A 19,609-nucleotide genomic window follows, 5' to 3' on the forward strand; every position below is an offset into this window, starting at 1 on the left:
GGTCCTTGCGTTAGGTCCCAGGTGCTGTATCATTTCTGCCAGTATGCCATCAATCCCTGCTGCTTTTCCGGGTTTCAACTTTCCCATTGCAGTTTCACGTTCTTCTAAGTCAAAGGGTTTGGTTTGAGGGCTGGCTGATTGTGGTTGGTCTGATACCACTGTGCGATGGTATTCTATGTGAGTCGGTGGCGGTGTTGGTTACAACTGTTGGCCACCAGTTGTGACCAAGACCGCCACCGACCCACAGGAGAATACCATCGCACAGTGGTATCAGACCAACCACAATCAGCCAGCCCTCAAACCAAACCCTTCGACCTAGAAGAACTTGAAACTGCAATGGGAAACTTGAAACCCGGAAAAGCAGCAGGGATTGATGACCTACTGGCAGAAATGTTACAGCACCTGGGACCCAACGCAAAGACCTGGCTTGTGGGGATGCTGAACACATGCATAGCACAGAAAACCATCTCTTCTGTCTGGGAAAAGGCCAAAGTGGTTGCAATCCTTAAACCTGGCAAAGACCCATTATCCACAAAGAGCTACCGACCCATTTCCCTCTGCATCACCTACAAGGCTATATGAGAAGCTGCTACTCCAACGCCTCGTTGCCACTCATAGACACCAAGCTGACTAAAGACCAAGCTGGTTTCCGTCCTGGCCGCTCCTGTGCTGGACAGAGCTCAACCTCACCCAACACATTGAGGATGGGTTTGAGGGAAAACAAATAACTGGAGCAGCATTCAGAGATCTCTCTGCTGCCTACGACACTGTCCAACACCGCACAATGGTCAGGAAAAGCCTCCTCAACAACAGGCGCTTCTATGTCCAGTTAAATGACCAGAGGAGTAAATGGAAAGCCCAAAAGAACGGCCTACCACAAGGTAGCCTGCTCGCCCCCTCCTTTTCAATATCTACACAAACGTCCAGCCACTACCCAAAGTAGTAGTACTGGAATGAAATGATAGAGAACACCTCACACACACATAGTTTCCTTTCGTGGCTGTTTACATTCGAGGGTCGCCGGTCCTCTCGAACGGAACAGTTTAACGTCATGCCCAGGACGAAAAGATATAGAGAACACCAACATGACAAATAACAGCAGGAAGGCATGGGCCACAATCCACCGTCTTGGGGGAAAAAAATAGCTGATCAATAAGCCCCAAACGCGTTGCACTGCGACGCGTTTTGAGCTTGTACATCGGCTATTTTTGCTACAACAGTAATATGCAACGTGGCCCTCTGGAGTGAGAGTGGAAATATAGTGGAAATATAGTCTCTATCGTCAAAGTTGCCCACCCCCATTCTAAACACTACAACATGCAGAGGAGAAGTCATAACAGAACCATCTAAACACTACAACATGCAGAGGAGAAGTCATAACAGAACCATCTAAACACTACAACATGCAGAGGAGAAGTCATAACAGAACCATCTAAACACTACAGCATGCAGAGGAGAAGTCATAACAGAACCATCTAAACACTACAACATGCAGAGGAGAAGTCATAACAGAACCATCTAAATACTACAACATGCAGAGAAGTCATAACAGAACCATCTAAATACTACAGCATGCAGAGGAGAAGTCATAACAGAACCATCTAAACACTACAACATGCAGAGGAGAAGTCATAACAGAACCATCTAAACACTACAACATGCAGAGGAGAAGTCATAACAGAACCATCTAAACACTACAACATGCAGAGGAGAAGTCATAACAGAACCATCTAAACACTACAGCATGCAGAGGAGAAGTCATAACAGAACCATCTAAACACTACAACATGCAGAGGAGAAGTCATAACAGAACCATCTAAACACTACAACATGCAGAGGAGAAGTCATAACAGAACCATCTAAACACTACAGCATGCAGAGGAGAAGTCATAACAGAACCATCTAAACACTACAGCATGCAGAGGAGAAGTCATAACAGAACCATCTAAACACTACAACATGCAGAGGAGAAGTCATAGCAGAACCATCTAAACACTACAGCATGCAGAGGAGAAGTCATAACAGAACCATCTAAACACTACAGCATGCAGAGGAGTAGCCCCTCTCGGGACCCTACATAAAGCTTTTCTGAAATTTTTATGAGTTTTATGTTGGGTCCCTGGTCAGACCTATATTTTCGTATGGAAATTCCAGTACACGGAAGTAGAAATGATCTCTAAAATAGGATCTGCGCCAAGTGACGGCATTATTTTCCTTGAGTTATTCTGAATTCGGTAACTTTAAGTAGCTATACATCCCGCTGCGAATATCTCCTGTGGCGCGGAAGCCGTTAAGTATTTTTAATCTTTGTTTGACCTTTATTTCTTCTTGTTTGTTTACCGTTTATTGTACCGCCTCCCGGTGTGCGGTTGGCTTGTGAGGCTACGTCCCTGCCTCTGATCTGCTGTGTCATAGCTATAGCGCCACTAGCTAGCCAGATAGGCGGTACAATGAGGTGTCAATAAACAAGGAAGGAAGAGAAGAATCCAAGCTTCCAAATCGGGCAAACATATATTAAAAATACTTAACGGCTTCCGTGCCACAGGAGATATTCGCAGCGGCATGTATGGGTACTTATACTTTACATATTCAGAAAGCCTCACACTGAAAAATATCGCCAAAGAGCGCGGGGAGCCGCTAAACATGTTGTTTATGTTTTAAAATGGGTGCGTCCCAGGTGGCATGGTAGTAGTGCTACAGGACCCAATGCTATCTGTGTCAACAAAATGTCAGAAACTTCAGTAGCATTTGGGTTCTGCTTGGAGGGCTAGCAGAGGAGAAGTCATAACAGAACCATCTAAATACTACAACATGCAGAGAAGTCATAACAGAACCATCTAAATACTACAGCATGCAGAGGAGAAGTCATAACAGAACCATCTAAACACTACAGCATGCAGAGGGGAAGTCATAACAGAACCATCTAAATACTACAGCATGCAGAGGAGAAGTCATAACAGAACCATCTAAATACTACAGCATGCAGAGGAGAAGTCATAACAGAACCATCTAAACACTACAACATGCAGAGGGGAAGTCATAACAGAACCATCTAAATACTACGACATGCAGTCATAACAGAACCATCTAAACACTACAGCATGCAGAGGATAAGTCATAACAGAACCATCTAAACACTACAACATGCAGAGGGGAAGTCATAACAGAACCATCTAAATACTACAACATTCAGTCATAACAGAACCATCTAAACACTACAGCATGCAGTCATAACAGAACCATCTAAACACTACTCTGTTCACCTCTAGTCGATTATTTATTCAGCCACGGACCACCATTTGAGGCCATTTAGCCTCTCAGACCCATTTGAGCCACTGACCACCATTGTGAGCATAGAGTATATTATGAATAGAGAAGGCACCCAGAGGAAACCCTGAGGCGAAATGGACATAGTGGCCGAATGAAGGTATTGCAGCCTGGCCCCAAACACATGAACGCGCTGGTCCGTTGACTATCATTGTGCACGTTCACGACGGCAGCACGCTAGCTAGCTAACGAACTAGCGTGCATCCCAGAATGCTCTGTTCCTACTGTGTTGTGTTCATATATGTTACTACTACTTTATAAAACCATGATCCAGTAGCCGAATGGTTAGAACATCCGGGCCCGGGTTCACTTCCCAGTCGATGACCGAGTTTCTTTTCTTCTTAACAAACACAACACTGTTTGTTTGCATCAAGAAGAGGTCCTTTATTCATTCAGTATCTGAGCCACGGGACCACCATTTTTTGCCTCAAATACTGAATGAATAATGGACCTCGACGAGAAAAGCTAAAACAATTGTGCTAGTTTGGTAAGAATGAAGCTAACTCTCAGTCCTCGATGGGGATTCGAACCCGGGCCCTGTTGTCTACTAAGCGCCGAGGGTAACCATTGGGCTACTGGAACACGGTTTTACTCAGTGGCACGAACATAATATATAAACATCACAACAAGTTAACATAAAGTGATCACAGATGTTTGAACAACAACAACGTTAAGTATTAAATAACATTTAACGTACCTGCTTGCTGCGGACACGAGGACGACCGACATGGTGACGTGGCAGAATCAAACCAACACTGAGCAAAACCCCCCTCCACGCGTCTCTTCCGTATTTGAGGGGGCCGTCACTTCCTTCCGGGTGTGACGTGAGGCCACGCCCGCGAGTCTTTTGCCGCGAATTTATTGTAGTCCTCCTACGTTACATCCGGGTCCCGTCCGCTTCTATAGCTACATATTATGATTCTGAACGCGTGAATCTTTTTATTTATTTATTTTACAATAACGTTATTTTTCAGAAAGGAAGCCATTGAGGGTTAAAATGGGTCTTAATGCTTCCAACCGAGTATAATTATTATTAATGTAACTGTAAAGTGTCCACGACAAAGAAAATGTATGACGTGGAGCTTTCTTGAGTAAGACCCGGAAGCGGGTTACGTCACGGCTTAAATAGTCAATACAGACATGAGTCCCTTTCCTGGCAGCGTCCTCAGTGGTCTAGCGGTCTAGACACCCGACTTTTTAATAGAACTTTATAGAACTTCACGGGTTCAAACCCCTCTGATGTTTTTCTCAATCATTGATTCACAATATACCAGAATGTACGTTTAATCATAATAGGCTACATAAAGCAGACAGCCCTGTGATTAAACCTTCAGCATTACACTGCAACCCCACTGTGGCTACCTTTTTATTCACAATGCAAAGTTATTGTACTCCTAATAATATATCATGGTGTAGTCTAGCTCTGGTTTGATTGATTGATTGAAATATTTATTAACAGTTTGTAGAATTACAGTACATTTCAAGCACAATTGATTGATTGATTGAAATATTTATTAACAGTTTGTAGAATTTACAGTACATTTTAAGCACAAACTCAATACAAAGACTGTTAACCGTGAGTGGACGACCCAATTAAGCATTACACTTGTTTACAACAGGGTCCACCATGTTCAATTCATCAAAACATTTAGAGACGTACAAATAGACACTTCTATATAGTTAAAGAACAGAACAGGAATTCATCGTGTCAACCAATCAAGTCACCTTAATTCAAGTGGCGGATGCCAAAAACAAATTAAATTAAATTATATATTATTTATTATATATTATTTTATATATCGTTAGCCTCATAGGATAAATGCCTAAGTCATTTTTTGGCGAAATTGAGATTTCTGCATACAGGTGATCTCCTGGGGCTGCTGCATCGTTCTGGATCATCGCCTATGTCCTCAGCCAATCACAAAGCTCACAATCTTCAAAAATGATGATCTGCCTAAGTCACTTGTGTGATTTGAGCATTTTTACGTTGCCGCCTAACTCACTTTGTGTGACTTGGGCATTTTTACATTGCATACACAGCAAACAACAGTTACTCTAATAGACCCCCAGGTGTTTAGTATGGAGTTAACATTACTCTAACAGACCCCCAGGTGTTTAGTATGGAGTTAACATTACTCTAATAGACCCCCAGGTGTTTAGTATGGAGTTAACATTATTCTAATAGACCCCCAGGTGTTCTGTATGGAGTTAACATTACTCTAATAGACCCCAGGTGTTTAGTATGGAGTTAACATCACTCTAATAGACCCCCAGGTGTTTAGTATGTAGTTAACATTACTCTAACAGACCCCCAGGTGTTTAGTATGGAGTTAACATTACTCTAACAGACCCCCAGGTGTTTAGTATGGAGTTAACATCACTCTAATAGACCCCCAGGTGTTTAGTATGGAGTTAACATTACTCTAATAGACCCCCAGGTGTTTAGTATGGAGTTAACATTACTCTAATAGACCCCCAGGTGTTTAGTATGGAGTTAACATCACTCTAATAGACCCCCAGGTGTTTAGTATGGAGTTAACATCACTCTAATAGACCCCCAGGTGTTTAGTATGGAGTTAACATCACTCTAATAGACCCCCAGGTGTTCTGTATGGAGTTAACATTACTCTAACAGACCCCCAGGTGTTTAGTAATAGTATGGAGTTAACATTACTCTAACAGACCCCCAGGTGTTTAGTATGGAGTTAACATTACTCTAATAGACCCCCAGGTGTTCTGTATGGAGTTAACATTACTCTAACAGACCCCCAGGTGTTTAGTATGGAGTTAACATCACTCTAATAGACCCCCAGGTGTTTAGTATGGAGTTAACATCACTCTAATAGACCCCCAGGTGTTCTGTATGGAGTTAACATTACTCTAACAGACCCCCAGGTGTTTAGTATGGAGTTAACATTACTCTAACAGACCCCCAGGTGTTTAGTATGGAGTTAACATCACTCTAATAGACCCCCAGGTGTTCTGTATGGAGTTAACATTACTCTAACAGACCCCAAGGTGTTTAGTATGGAGTTAACATTACTCTAATAGACCCCCAGGTGTTTAGTATGGAGTTAACATCACTCTAATAGACCCCCAGGTGTTCTGTATGGAGTTAACATTACTCTAACAGACCCCCAGGTGTTTAGTATGGAGTTAACATTACTCTAATAGACCCCCAGGTGTTTAGTATGGAGTTAACATCACTCTAATAGACCCCCAGGTGTTCTGTATGGAGTTAACATTACTCTAATAGACCCCCAGGTGTTCTGTATGGAGTTAACATTACTCTAACAGACCCCCAGGTGTTTAGTATGGAGTTAACATCACTCTAATATACCCCCAGGTGTTCTGTATGGAGTTAACATTACTCTAACAGACCCCCAGGTGTTTAGTATGGAGTTAACATCACTCTAATAGACCCCCAGGTGTTCTGTATGGAGTTAACATTACTCTAACAGACCCCCAGGTGTTTAGTATGGAGTTAACATTACTCTAATAGACCCCCAGGTGTTTAGTATGGAGTTAACATTACTCTAATAGACCCCCAGGTGTTTAGTATGGAGTTAACATCACTCTAATAGACCCCCAGGTGTTCTGTATGGAGTTAACATTACTCTAACAGACCCCCAGGTGTTTAGTATGGAGTTAACATTACTCTAATAGACCCCCAGGTGTTTAGTATGGAGTTAACATCACTCTAATAGACCCCCAGGTGTTCTGTATGGAGTTAACATTACTCTAACAGACCCCCAGGTGTTTAGTATGGAGTTAACATTACTCTAATAGACCCCCAGGTGTTTAGTATGGAGTTAACATCACTCTAATAGACCCCCAGGTGTTTAGTATGGAGTTAACATCACTCTAATAGACCCCCAGGTGTTTAGTATGGAGTTAACATCACTCTAATAGACCCCCAGGTGTTTAGTATGGAGTTAACATCACTCTAATAGACCCCCAGGTGTTTAGTATGGAGTTAACATCACTCTAATAGACCCCCAGGTGTTTAGTATGGAGTTAACATCACTCTAATAGACCCCCAGGTGTTTAGTATGGAGTTAACATCACTCTAATAGACCCCCAGGTGTTTAGTATGGAGTTAACATTACTCTAATAGACCCCCAGGTGTTTAGTATTGAGTTAACATTACTCTAATAGACCCCCAGGTGTTTAGTATGGTAACATCACTCTAATAGACCCCCAGGTGTTTAGTATGGAGTTAACATCACTCTAATAGACCCCCAGGTGTTTAGTATGGAGTTAACATCACTCTAATAGACCCCCAGGTGTTTAGTATGGAGTTAACATTACTCTAATAGACCCCCAGGTGTTTAGTATGGAGTTAACATCACTCTAATAGACCCCCAGGTGTTTAGTAGACATGTATTAAAAAATGCCTAAGTCACAGATTATTTTCTTGAAAATGGCCTAAGTCACTTTTTTTTGTTATGGAATGACTCTCATGTTTATCTTTTTGTAAAAAACATTTTGTTAACCCCTCAGGAAACCATTGTAAAAATCTGCATTAAAAACTCTTACATACTTGCGAGAAAATGTGTTTTTCCTTATTATCCGAAAATCATAAAAAATGACTTATGCATTTATCCTATGAGGCTAACGATATATTTAGGGGCATATCAGTGTGGAATTAGGGGGTTGTGTTTCTCGTTGTGGCCACTAGGTGTCTCCCTTCTCCGCCATTAAGACACTGACAGCCGTTAAGCAGTGATTCACTTCTAATACATCACACGAGCTATTATTAATAACCATCTAATTATGCTTCTAATACTGACATGAGCTATTATTAATAATCATCTAATTATCCTTCTAATACTGACATCATGAGCTATTATTAATAATCAACTAATTATGCTTCTAATACTGACATCCTGAGCTATTAATAAGACCGTTGATATCATGTATCTCTATGTGGAAGCATGTTGACACCCGTGATATGATGACCATCAGGGCACTTTTATCAGACACTTATTCATAAACTGATTTGAAAGGTTTAACTAGCCAATATACAGTGACAAGTTGTGAGCTTGTCAGATGAGTAAGACTGCAGGGGCCCAAGGCTATGAGCTTGTAGATCAGCTATTTAAAATAATTAAAAATAGTTTTTTAAGGCAACGGCAAATAAGTGTTGGGATAAGAGGTAAGATATAGCCTAGCTGCAAATATGTAGTGAATTCTACAGCTGTCTACTGTGGGGTGGGAAGGAAACCTTTATGATCTGAACAGAACAGAAGTCATAAATGCTCTCATTGGATTACGTACTAGCTGGTGTAATTATTTTTTAATATTTTTTTATCCCACAAATTTGTAACCCATTTTTGTATGTAATCCTCGACTCTACACACCCTCCACCGACCTGGGGAGAGCAACAGACTTGAACTCATGCTTCCTTCTATGCATGAGTGTCCAAGTTGCTCCTTTACACCTGACAGGGGGGAGTTTCCCTGGTTGGACGTATCGCGTGGAAGGAACACGTTATTCCAACCAGTTCCTTTCCCCTCCATCAGGCGCCCCGGCTGGCCAGGGGGAGGCAGTTTAGAGACCAGGATTACTGCATGTTATTTGTGAGGGTACCTACCCTAGGGGACACGGGGAGAACATGCAAACTCCACACAGAAAGGCCCTTTCGCCAACCCCTAGCTGGTGTAATTATAATGAAGTTAACGCTTTCAACTTGGTATCCATACTTTGTTCATGTCAACACATGATCTGACACAAACTTTTGTTTGTAATAAAGTTGTTAAAACGGTTCCATCACTCTATATCAAGTCTCTCCACAGGTAGTGTCCGTCAAAAAAAAAACAAGTTTATTAACAGATTCCCAACATTACATTTGTTGCTTTCCACATATTTCACACTGCTGTCGGAGGCACAAATACACACAAATACGCATCAAGAAATCAGCCTAGTGCAGGAGTCTCCAACTGGTGTTTAAACAGAGCAAAGCAGCTGTTTAAAACCCAGAAGAGATGCCTGCTCTATAGGCGCTTTCTTGACGAGACAGTGTAGTTGTACCCAAATCCTTTTTTTCCTCCTTCTCCCCAAACCACCTCTCTTGTACAACCAATATGAGTCACTCACACAGGCACACATGTTTAACCAAAAAACTTCTAGATTATATAATGAAAGTAAAACAGGTGCACTTCCTCTGGAAACTGCCCTCGGTTGAGGCAGTGGGTGCTCAGCCTTTATTTAAAATAACTTAACTCATAAACCAACGGTGGAAAAGGCGGCACTCCAAAATAAAAGATGCACGAAATGGCTCCGATGCAATTCCATTTGCGTTCGCAAATAAACATGAGAAATTGCATCAGAGCAATCTAGAAGAGATGACATTCTTGGTTCTATTCTGTGGTCCTGAATCAGTCTTAACATAAAATGGATCATCTTTCCAGTCAAGTAAAAACAGAACATTAAAAAGTCAAACTGAGAGTTGTGTGATGTTCTGAGCAGAGTTTTAACAAAATAACCATAAGGGTCCATGTCCATGAAATAGTTCTTTTTCTTTTAGCTGCCAGTGTTAGTCTGCCATACATCTCTACCGTACAGACAGTCTGGCCTCTAACTTCACAACGACCGCTCTGGGCACTTCAAGGAATTCAACAAATGGTTCAACATTTTGGTTAGCTATAGTCGAGTAGTAACTAGCTAGTTAAATGTGTTAAGTATTATGGCAGATGTTTAACAATAATGTAACTCTTGAGAGCGTAAAAATGAAACCATTTCATTTTACACTTTCAAGAGTTAAAGGTTCTCATAAGGGGTCCATTTGGTTACCAACTCTGCATCATTTAGCTGCAGGGGGACCACCTGGAACCTCCTCAAGGACCACTGGGTGGTCCCCGGACCACAGGTTGAAAACCACTGGAGCGAGGTCATGTGTAACACAGACGGCACAGTCGTTCGAGCAACAACGGTTGATATGTTCAAACGTAGCGGGGCGTCAAACAAACCCAAACATGGTCCCAAAAGCGCTCCTTCGCTAAAGAAATTAAAAGAAATAAAAACATTTGGAAAAAAATAGAAATCTATTTCTGTGGACACGGCCCCCTAAGATGTTTTAATTTGTATTGAAGTGTTCTACTTCTTCTTCTTCTTGCTCTTCTTGCCCTCGCCCTGTGCGGCGCTGCTCTCCCCTCCCCCGCTCTTCACCGTCCTCGTCTTCAGCTTGGGGATCATCTCCGCCACGTAGATCATGACGTCGTTACCTGATGACATCACAACACATCACATGACATCATCACAACACAACCTGAGATCACAACACAACAATAAAATCTCAAGACTGAAAATGTAACCTAAACCTATATAAACCAGAGGTTGAGGAATTAACCTCTTTGCTTTTTTATTTGATTCGATTTATTTAGAAAAGCAATCATAATACATTATAATCAGCGATTCAAGGATTTCACAGTAAAGTCCGTAGACTTATTTCCACTGAGATCCTCTCACACTGAACGGAACAATAATATTTAAAAATACATCACAAACACATAACCAGGGCTGCACACAACCTTTTTGGTCTAGTACTCAGAGGAGCACCTGGAGGAGTTTCTTGGTGCTCCTAAAATGCGGCGACCCGTCTCGCCGGATGGATAAAAGAGGGATGCATGAATAACTTATAGCAAAACGATATTTATTGGATAAGTTGGGACGGGGGAGTCAATGGAAAGTATTGCAAGTCTAGATTCATCCCATTATAAAAAACAATCTAGAGTTACAAATTGCAGCTATAGGTCCATGTGTATTCCAGCCCTATATGCATATTCTAATAAAAACTTCTTAATACTTCCTAAGGATAATATGAGCATCAAAGCAATATTTTTTTTATTTTTTTATTTAAATAGCCGATCTACTAGCTCACAACGTGTTGCGGAGGCGACACGTCGTGAGCTTGCAGATCAGCTATTTGTTTAACATACGACACGTAGTACGGCGAAGCATACGTCATGCTTCCCTTTTGTTTTTAGCCGAGGCGATGTACAGTACACAGTCAACACAGAGTCAGACAGTCAGACACACATGGCTCCTCTGTGCAAAATAAACAGTGTACACTACCCGACTTTACGATAATAAGGGACAGTATGTCGGGACACGCTGTTGTCATGTTGATAAGCTTCATGTGCAGCAGCAGTGCCAGTCCGCAATGCTTTGCACTCCTCCCACTCCACTATTGTTATGTTAGTTATTCATTGTTTCAACTATGTTGACATGCTCTTTGCTTTTCTCGTGCTTATCAAAAGCTGGGTGACTGAAATTCTTTGTCCCTGTATAAAAGGTGCAGTTCTTATCGGCCAGATTGGGATGCTCACAACATATTTTGCACCACATCTCGCTGCGCTCAGCATTAGTTTGGAGCCAGCCGACATCATCCAACCACTTTTCCGCAAACACACGTTTTCTGTGCGGTTCAGGTGGTTGTTCCATTTGGCGTCTCTTTGGAGGTGGTGGTGCTGGAACACCAAAATAGTTACTTAATGGCGCTTGCTTCTTGGACATTTTGACGAGAGTTTGGCTGTAATACTGTAAGAATAATGTGTCAGGTAACTTTTTCTCCGTAGTAAACTCCGTAGCATGGTGAGCATTTTTCCCATAGACATTATAAAACGTATTTATTTAAAGACCTTTTAAGCGTTGTACACACAATATTTTGGACCAAAAATAATTACAAAGAAGAAAAACAACAAAAAAGGTTTGTTCTACTTTCTAATTCTTTGTTTGGCCCGAAACATTGTGTTTGTTGTCATGATTTGTCACGACAAGAGTTGGCTTTGTCCGCGGCATAAACGTCTTTAAATAAATACTTTCTGAAAAGTCTATGAGGAAAATTAACGGGGATTTCTTTTCCGGGTCTCTTGAGGGGGCGGGACTGCTACGCTCTATAGGGGAACCTTTTCCAGTAGCCATTGTTTAGTTAAATGTCCTTAAATTGGGATGTCAGTTTAACACTGGTTTCCAGGCTGTTCTTTCATGACATTTCTTAGACCTTAGATCATGTTTCTGGAAGGTGCTTCTATACTATTGCTAGTTTGAGATCGGCTATTTTCGGTGCGCACAGCATGCTTTCACAGGAGACACACTGCATGGCTTCTATGGAATCCAAATGAGTGAAATGAGTCGTGGTAACAGAGAACTTTAATCCATGGAGATATCCTGACACTGAGCCAACAGTGGAGGGTGATCTTCCCAACGGTATGGTGACACTCAGCCAACAGGGGGCCCTTGAGGAAGTTCCAGGGAGTCCCCAGCTAAATGATAGTTTTGAACCAAATGGACCCTTATGGGTCTGTAGTTAAATTAACATTGATTTTACAAAATAAATTGGGGGTCCCAGAGATGGAAATGCCATTAAGTGGGGGCCGTAGGGTTAAGAATCACTGCTAGAGCCGTACAAATCTTCTCTTGTGGGGGTCCCTGGCAGTACAAATCTTCTCTTGTGGGGGTCCCTGGCAGTACAAATCTTCTCTTGTGGGGGTCCCTGGCAGTACAAATCTTCTCTTGTGGGGGTCCCTGACAGTACAAATCTTCTCTTGTGGGGGTCCCTGGCAGTACAAATCTTCTCTTGTGGGGGTCCCTGGCATATATTATGAGCTCCCAGGCCTCCTAGCACTTTCTGGGGGTTTTTCCCCTATGCATTTCCTATTTCTTTGTATTGTTTTATACTGTGCTAAATAAATCAAATAAATAATTTCTAAAAGGGGGTCCACAGGCTAATGAGTATCATTTTAGGGGTCCTTGACGTGAAAACATTTGGGAACCACTGTCCTATATGACCTCTGACCTCACTGACTTACGCGTGGAGAACTTGTCCAGACAGAGGCTGCCGTCTTCCTGCTTCAGTTGAACTCTGACCCTGCCCTTGAACTGGACATCTCTGTTCCACTCCCGAGGATGCATCTTGTTCTGGACACGCACGCACGCACGCACACAGACACAACGAGTGAGCAACGAGTACATGTTATATTATACAAAAAATGTGAATATCGTGCAAAAGTTCATTTTCTTCCGAAATCTAATTCAAAAAGAGAAACTTTCATATATTCTCAATTCATTGCACATAACGTATTTAAAACCCGTTTTTGTTGTTGGCATACAGCTCATGAAAATCAAAAAAAATTGTGGCATGGAGGTGATCAGCCTGTAGCACTGTTGAGGTGTTATGGAATCCCAGGTTTGCTTTGATAACAGCCGTAAATTAATTTGTATTGTTCAGTCTCATGTCTCAGTAATACCATGGTCAGTACACCAGTTACTAGTAGTTTTAACACAGTAATACCATGGTCAGTACACCAGTTACTAGTAGTTTTGGCTCCGTGAGGTAGGTGCCAAGTGCTGCTGGAAAAGGAAGTTTAGCCTCTCCATTAAGTTTGTTAACATACTGAACCACCATGTGCTGTAAAATATCCTAATAAGACGGTTGTGTTGAGACTCTGGACATGATAAAAACAAAGTGATGATTTAGGCCATGTTATCTGCATGGTGTTGGCCCACTGACAGTGACATAACTTCACACTGGTTTGACCATATGGGTTTACTGTGATTAGGCAGTACTGCTGTCGCTTCCATGCCCTGAATGATGTTATGTTAACAATCTGTTGTTATGCATACCTCGACATAGACGTTCAGGCCAGCCGCGGTCAGCACATCTTTGATCTCCGCAACCGATGGATTCTCCACCCCCTGGATGAGTGCACACACACACACACACACTAATGTTAAAACATGATGGATTCTCCACCGCCTGAATGAGTGAGTGGATACACACGCACCTCCCAACGTTATCACATACCTCAGCATCACCACAGCTACAGCTAGGATCGTCACCATCGCTTTTTGTCGTTAATATGTTCTCCCGTTTACAGAATAGTTCAAAGTGAAGTTTGGTACAATCAGCTGTCAGCACAGAGTGCCGCGCTATCTACAAGCTTGTAGAACTGCAATTTTTGGAAATTCTTGAAAATGTGGCACAAATCATTGGATATATATTCTTTCAGAGCGAAAGTTTTTAACTACATTTTTTGCTTCTGGGGGGGGTCCCTGGAAGAACATATTTTCAGATGGGGGTCAGCGGCCAAATTACAACTTTTGGGGTCCTTGACAGTTGAGAATCACTGACATAGAAACAGTTTTTTCAGAAAACTGTCTTGATTTAGAAGACATTTTGTAGAATCGTCCTCAGGTCTAAATGGGTCTAGACTGGGATCATAGTAATCATATTATTTTGGTAAAACTGTACCTGGTGCAGTTATCGCATTAAGTAAACACTAAAAACGGTACCTTCACTGTGGCGATCCTACGACCTTCTGCTAGCTTCTTCTTGCTGTTGATGTACACCGGATAGATGCAGATGAACCTACACACACGTGCACGCACACGCACACACACACACACACACACACACACACACACACACACACACACACACACACACACACACACACACACACACACACACACACACACACACACACACACACACACACACACACACACACACACACACACACACACACACACACACACACACGTTTAACGTCGTTTAATACAAGCAGATCGGAAATGCAATTTGAATGAGTCAATGGAGGCATTGGAGGGTATTGCAACTCTAGATTCATCTCATTATAAAAACTAATCTAGTGTTGCGAATTGCGGCTAGAGGGTTGGTAAGCAAATGGACCCTTCTAAGATCTTTAAGTCTTGAGTGTAAAATAGACCCTTATGGACCGTCACACGACAACAAAATGTATTTAGATTTGGGTCTGAGAGGCTAAATCAAATGGTGGTCCGTGGGTCAAAATGCTGATTAAATAATGGACCTTGATGTGAAAAGGGTTGGTCTGGGGCATAATTATACATTACAGTACATTAGCTGACTAGACAGTCTGACAGATTAATTAGGTAGATATTAACTTGTATGCTGGACATACATACAGTATAATTATCCCTATCCTTTCTGATTAATTGAAAATGGACGATCCTGATGTAAACAAGTCTTAGTAGCAGACTAGCAGTTCGGCTTTCGTTTGAAATGTACTACGTATTCTACAAAAAGAATGCAATCAATCAATCAATCCCCCACACTACAGCAACCATTTCTACTGAGAAAACTGACAATGGAACAGTCCTATATAGATGAGCTGTGTAAGAATATATATTACAAACTTAAACACGTTCACGTGAAGGATAAATATATGAATCCTGAAGTATTCGTTGTTTTGTTGCAACCCAGAAGTTAGAATGATGCTTTTTATTAAACAATCTGTTGATGTTAGCCTAAGATTTAGACTCTCGTATATGCATTCATCGATTCTGTAGTGAAGATGTCACAGAATCGATAAATACATCCGAGTAGACCAGTGGTTCCCAAAGTGGGGTCCGGGGACCCCTAGGGGTCCTTGAGAGAGTTCCAGGCGGTCCCCAGATGAATGATAAATTAGGAACCAAAAGTTTACCCTTATGGGTCTGTAACTCTGAGTGATTGATTGATTGAAATATTTATTAACAGTTTGTAGAATTTACAGTACATTTTAAGCACAAACTCAATACAAAGACTGTTAACTGTGAGTGGACGACCCAATTAAGCATTACACTTGTTTACAACAGGGTCCACATTGTTCAATTCATCAAAACATTTAGAGACATACAAACATTTAGAGACATACAAATAGACATTTCTATGTAGCTAAAGAACAGAACAGGAATTCATCATATATGAAGCAAAAAAGGGAAAAGATACATTATACAGTGAGGGAAAATGGGGGGGGGGGGGGGGGGTGGGGGGGATTCAGATTTTACAGAGGCCAGTTTCGAATTGCAGCCATCCGTAGGTGCCCTTTGAGAGCGGTTTTGAAGGAGTCAAGGGATTCACATGTCTTAATGACTGTTGGTAGGGCGTTCCACATTTTGGTGGCATAGGAGCGAAAATAATTTAGTCCCTTGTTTGTGCCGAATCTGGGTTGTACATGGTTTGTTGCACTCCCTCTGGTGTTGTGGGTGTGGACTTCGTTTACATTAAGGAAGTATTTAGACAGGTACATGGGTATCTTGGTGGTGTATCGAATCTTGTGAACCAGACCCATTGCAAGATGCTGTACTCTGTCATCGACCCTAAGCCATCCCAGCCTGTCAAAGTGGGCAGGGGTGAGGTGGGTTCGGGGGGTGAGGCCAAGTAGGAGCCTGACCAGTTTGTTTTGGGAGGTCTGGAGCCTTGTTTTAAGGGCCTTTGAGGTGCTGTGGTACCAAGAGGTGGATGCATAGTCAAAGAAACCTTGTACGAGGGCTCCTGTTAAGGTCTTCAAGGTGTTTTTGCTGACCAGTGAGGAGATCCTGTAAAGGAATCTTGTTCTTTGATTGACTTTTTTGATTACGTTGGTGGCCATTTTATCACCGGAAAGATTGGCCTCCAGGATGGAACCTAGGTAGGTAATTTGATCTTTTCGTGTGATAGAGTGTGATAGAGTTAGAGTGGGTGTCACCCACTCTAACCAAGAAGCCATCTGCCTTGCTGAGATTACTATTTGATCCGAAGAGGATGGATTCAGTTTTTCCCAGGTGTAAGGATAGTTTGTTATCAGCGAGCCAGGTGCAGATTCTACCGAGTTCAGAGCTGAGGGTCTTTTCAACCTGCAGTTTGTTCCTGTCCGAGACCAGCAGTGCTGAGTCATCTGCGAACAGGAACAAGTTGAAGTCATGTCGTTAACATATATTAGGAACAGTAAAGGCCCTAGTATGCTTCCTTGTGGGACGCCACAGCTCACTGGGAGGGAGGGGACAGTGTTCCGTTCACCTCCACCATCTGTTCTCTCCCCTCCAGGTAGGATTGCATCCAGCTCACTGATGTGCTATCAAAACCAATAGCTTTAAGCTTGTTAACCAGTATGGAGTGGTTCACGGTGTCAAAAGCCTTTTGGAGGTCCAGCATGACCATGCCGCAGTATTTTCCAGCGTCCACCTCGTGTTTGATGTGGTCGCTCAAATAGAGGAGGCATGTGTCAGTGGAGTGGGATGTTCTGAACCCAGATTGGAACTCGTACAGCAATTTATTAGTGGCAAGATACTTTTCAACCTGTTCATAGACTATTTTTTCCATCACTTTCGAGATGGAGCTTAGAATAGAAATAGGGCGGTAGTTGCCGGGTTCTAATTTACTCCCTTTTTTGTACAGGGGGGTTACTTTGGCCAGTTTAAAATCTTGGGGGACCTGTCCCTGTTTGATGGAGAGGTTTACTATGTGGGTGATGACGGGAGCAATGGAAATGGCTGAGTCTCTGAGAAATTTGGAGGGAATATTGTCATGGCCAGTGGGGTTGGAGGGCACTCAGTTTTTTTAGTACCTCCTCAGTTGTTACCATTGCCATTTTAAAATCATCTTTACAAACACCTAGGTTTTTGTAGAAGGCTTTGATGTGCTCTACACCAAAACGCCCAGAGTGGGAGAGCAGTTTGTTAACCAGCATTGTTGCAATGTTTGTAAAGAAGATGTTCAAGTGGTTGGCTATATCAAGCTTGTCAGTGATGAGGGTGTTATTCGATTTGATGTTTATGTTAGTAAACCTGGTTTTTAGTTTCTGACCACAGCCTAGTTGGTTGTTTAGTAGCTTCCAAAGCTCCCGAGGATTGTTTTTAATTTCCTCAAGTGTACAAATGGAACCATTTGTAGACTCTCAGAGTTAAATTAACTTCGATTTTACAATATACATTGGGGTCTCACCGTCTCAGAGATAGAAATGTCATTAAATGGGGGTCCGTAGACTAATTCATGTCAAACTGGGGGTCCTTGAAATGAAAAATCGGTGAAAATCTCTGCCAGAGCTGTAAATCTCTTATGGGGCTTCATCCTTGGCATACATACTCCAAATGGGGGTCCGCGTTCTTAAAGGCTATGTTGATGTTAGTTCCATTTGAACTAGCGTACACAACGTCACGACTAGCCCCTCTCGGGACCCTACATAAAGCTTTTCTGAAATTCTTATGAGTTTTGTCAACAAAATGTCAGAAATTAGCATTTGGGTTCTGCTTGGAGGGCTACGTCACGACGTGAGTCCAAACGAAAACAAGTGGCTTTGTTTAAACTCTCTGCTGGAAACCACATCGATCTAACGTATCGACAGACAGTCACCTGGTATCAATATAACTGATCACATATCGATAGTTATTAATGATCGTGTCAGTAATAGCCTAAATACAGTAAAAAGCAGCCATATTAAAGTGATGACGAGCACGTTAGCTTAGCCACACCGAGGCTAGCAGACTGTAGCATTTTAAAGATTATAAATGAATACATACCTCTCCTTGTCGGCGGGGTTGGTGGTTAAATGAGCCATAATTAATATTAATATAATTGTGTGGATGTGGTTGTGTTCTGCAGGACGTTTCTTATGGTGTTTAACAGTATAAATGTTATGTTTCCACACAGACAGACAGATGTCTCTACCAGGAGGCAGCCATACTTGTTGTTGTCACTGTTGCCAGGTTGTGTGAGAGAAACAAGCAACCAGCAGCAGGTCTATGAAAACAAGCCCAGAAGAAGCAAGTGGGACTTTACTAGGCCAGTTTTTGATTGATGGATGGATTGATTGATTTATTAACAGTTTGCAGAATTACAGTACATTTCAGTCGACACCATAAAGTATTACACTTGTTTACAATTACAATAGGGCCCACCATTTTCAATTCATCAAACAAAAATGGTTGTGGTTGGTTCCCAAACGTTTTCATGTCAAGGACCCCCAAAACTTTGCCCGCGGACCCCCATTTGAAAACATTATTCCAGTGACCCCCATAAGAGAATATTGACACGGCTCTAGCAGTGATTCTCAACCCGTTTAATTTCAAGGACCCCCAGTTTGACATGCATTAGGCTACGGACCCCCATTTAATGGCATTTCTATATCTCTGGGACCCCCAATTTATATTGTAAAAAAAGCTAGGTTATTGAAAATGGCAGATCTACAAGACCACAGCGCGTCACCATGCGACGCATTGTGAGCTTGTAGATCTGCTATTTTCATCAACAAAACAAATATATTGGGAGGGGAAAAAAGGGACAAATGTGTAATATTTCTGAAACATTTTTAACGACACAAATGTGGTATTGGGGGGAGGGTCCCTGGCACAGAATGACTTCAGATGTAGGGTCCTTTCCTTGGACAAATAGGTGAGTGGGGGGGGTCGTTGTAGCTATGTGTGAGAAGCACTGGTTTAAAACAACATTAGGAAACATTGAAACAAGCCTAAATAAGCAACTACACTTCTTTAGAAACAA

At 42.1% G+C, this 19,609-nt stretch overlaps 1 protein-coding gene across 1 annotated transcript; it reads right to left on the minus strand.

Moving 5' to 3' along the window:
• Window positions 1-9,131: 9,131 nt before the first annotated feature.
• On the minus strand, window positions 9,132-18,801 carry srp19 (signal recognition particle 19). The gene is made up of 5 exons (XM_083783629.1): window positions 18,631-18,801; window positions 14,623-14,698; window positions 13,954-14,025; window positions 13,140-13,248; window positions 9,132-10,553 (listed from the first exon to the last, which is right to left on the minus strand). Exons 1-5 carry the CDS (start codon window positions 18,666-18,668, stop codon window positions 10,426-10,428), a joined length of 423 nt encoding a protein of 140 aa, XP_083639755.1. The 5' UTR covers window positions 18,669-18,801; the 3' UTR covers window positions 9,132-10,425.
• Window positions 18,802-19,609: the final 808 nt, after the last annotated feature.

The sequence above is a fragment of the Protomyctophum parallelum genome (genome assembly GCF_964188405.1).
Source record: "Protomyctophum parallelum genome assembly, chromosome: 15".
NCBI lineage: Eukaryota > Metazoa > Chordata > Actinopteri > Myctophiformes > Myctophidae > Protomyctophum > Protomyctophum parallelum.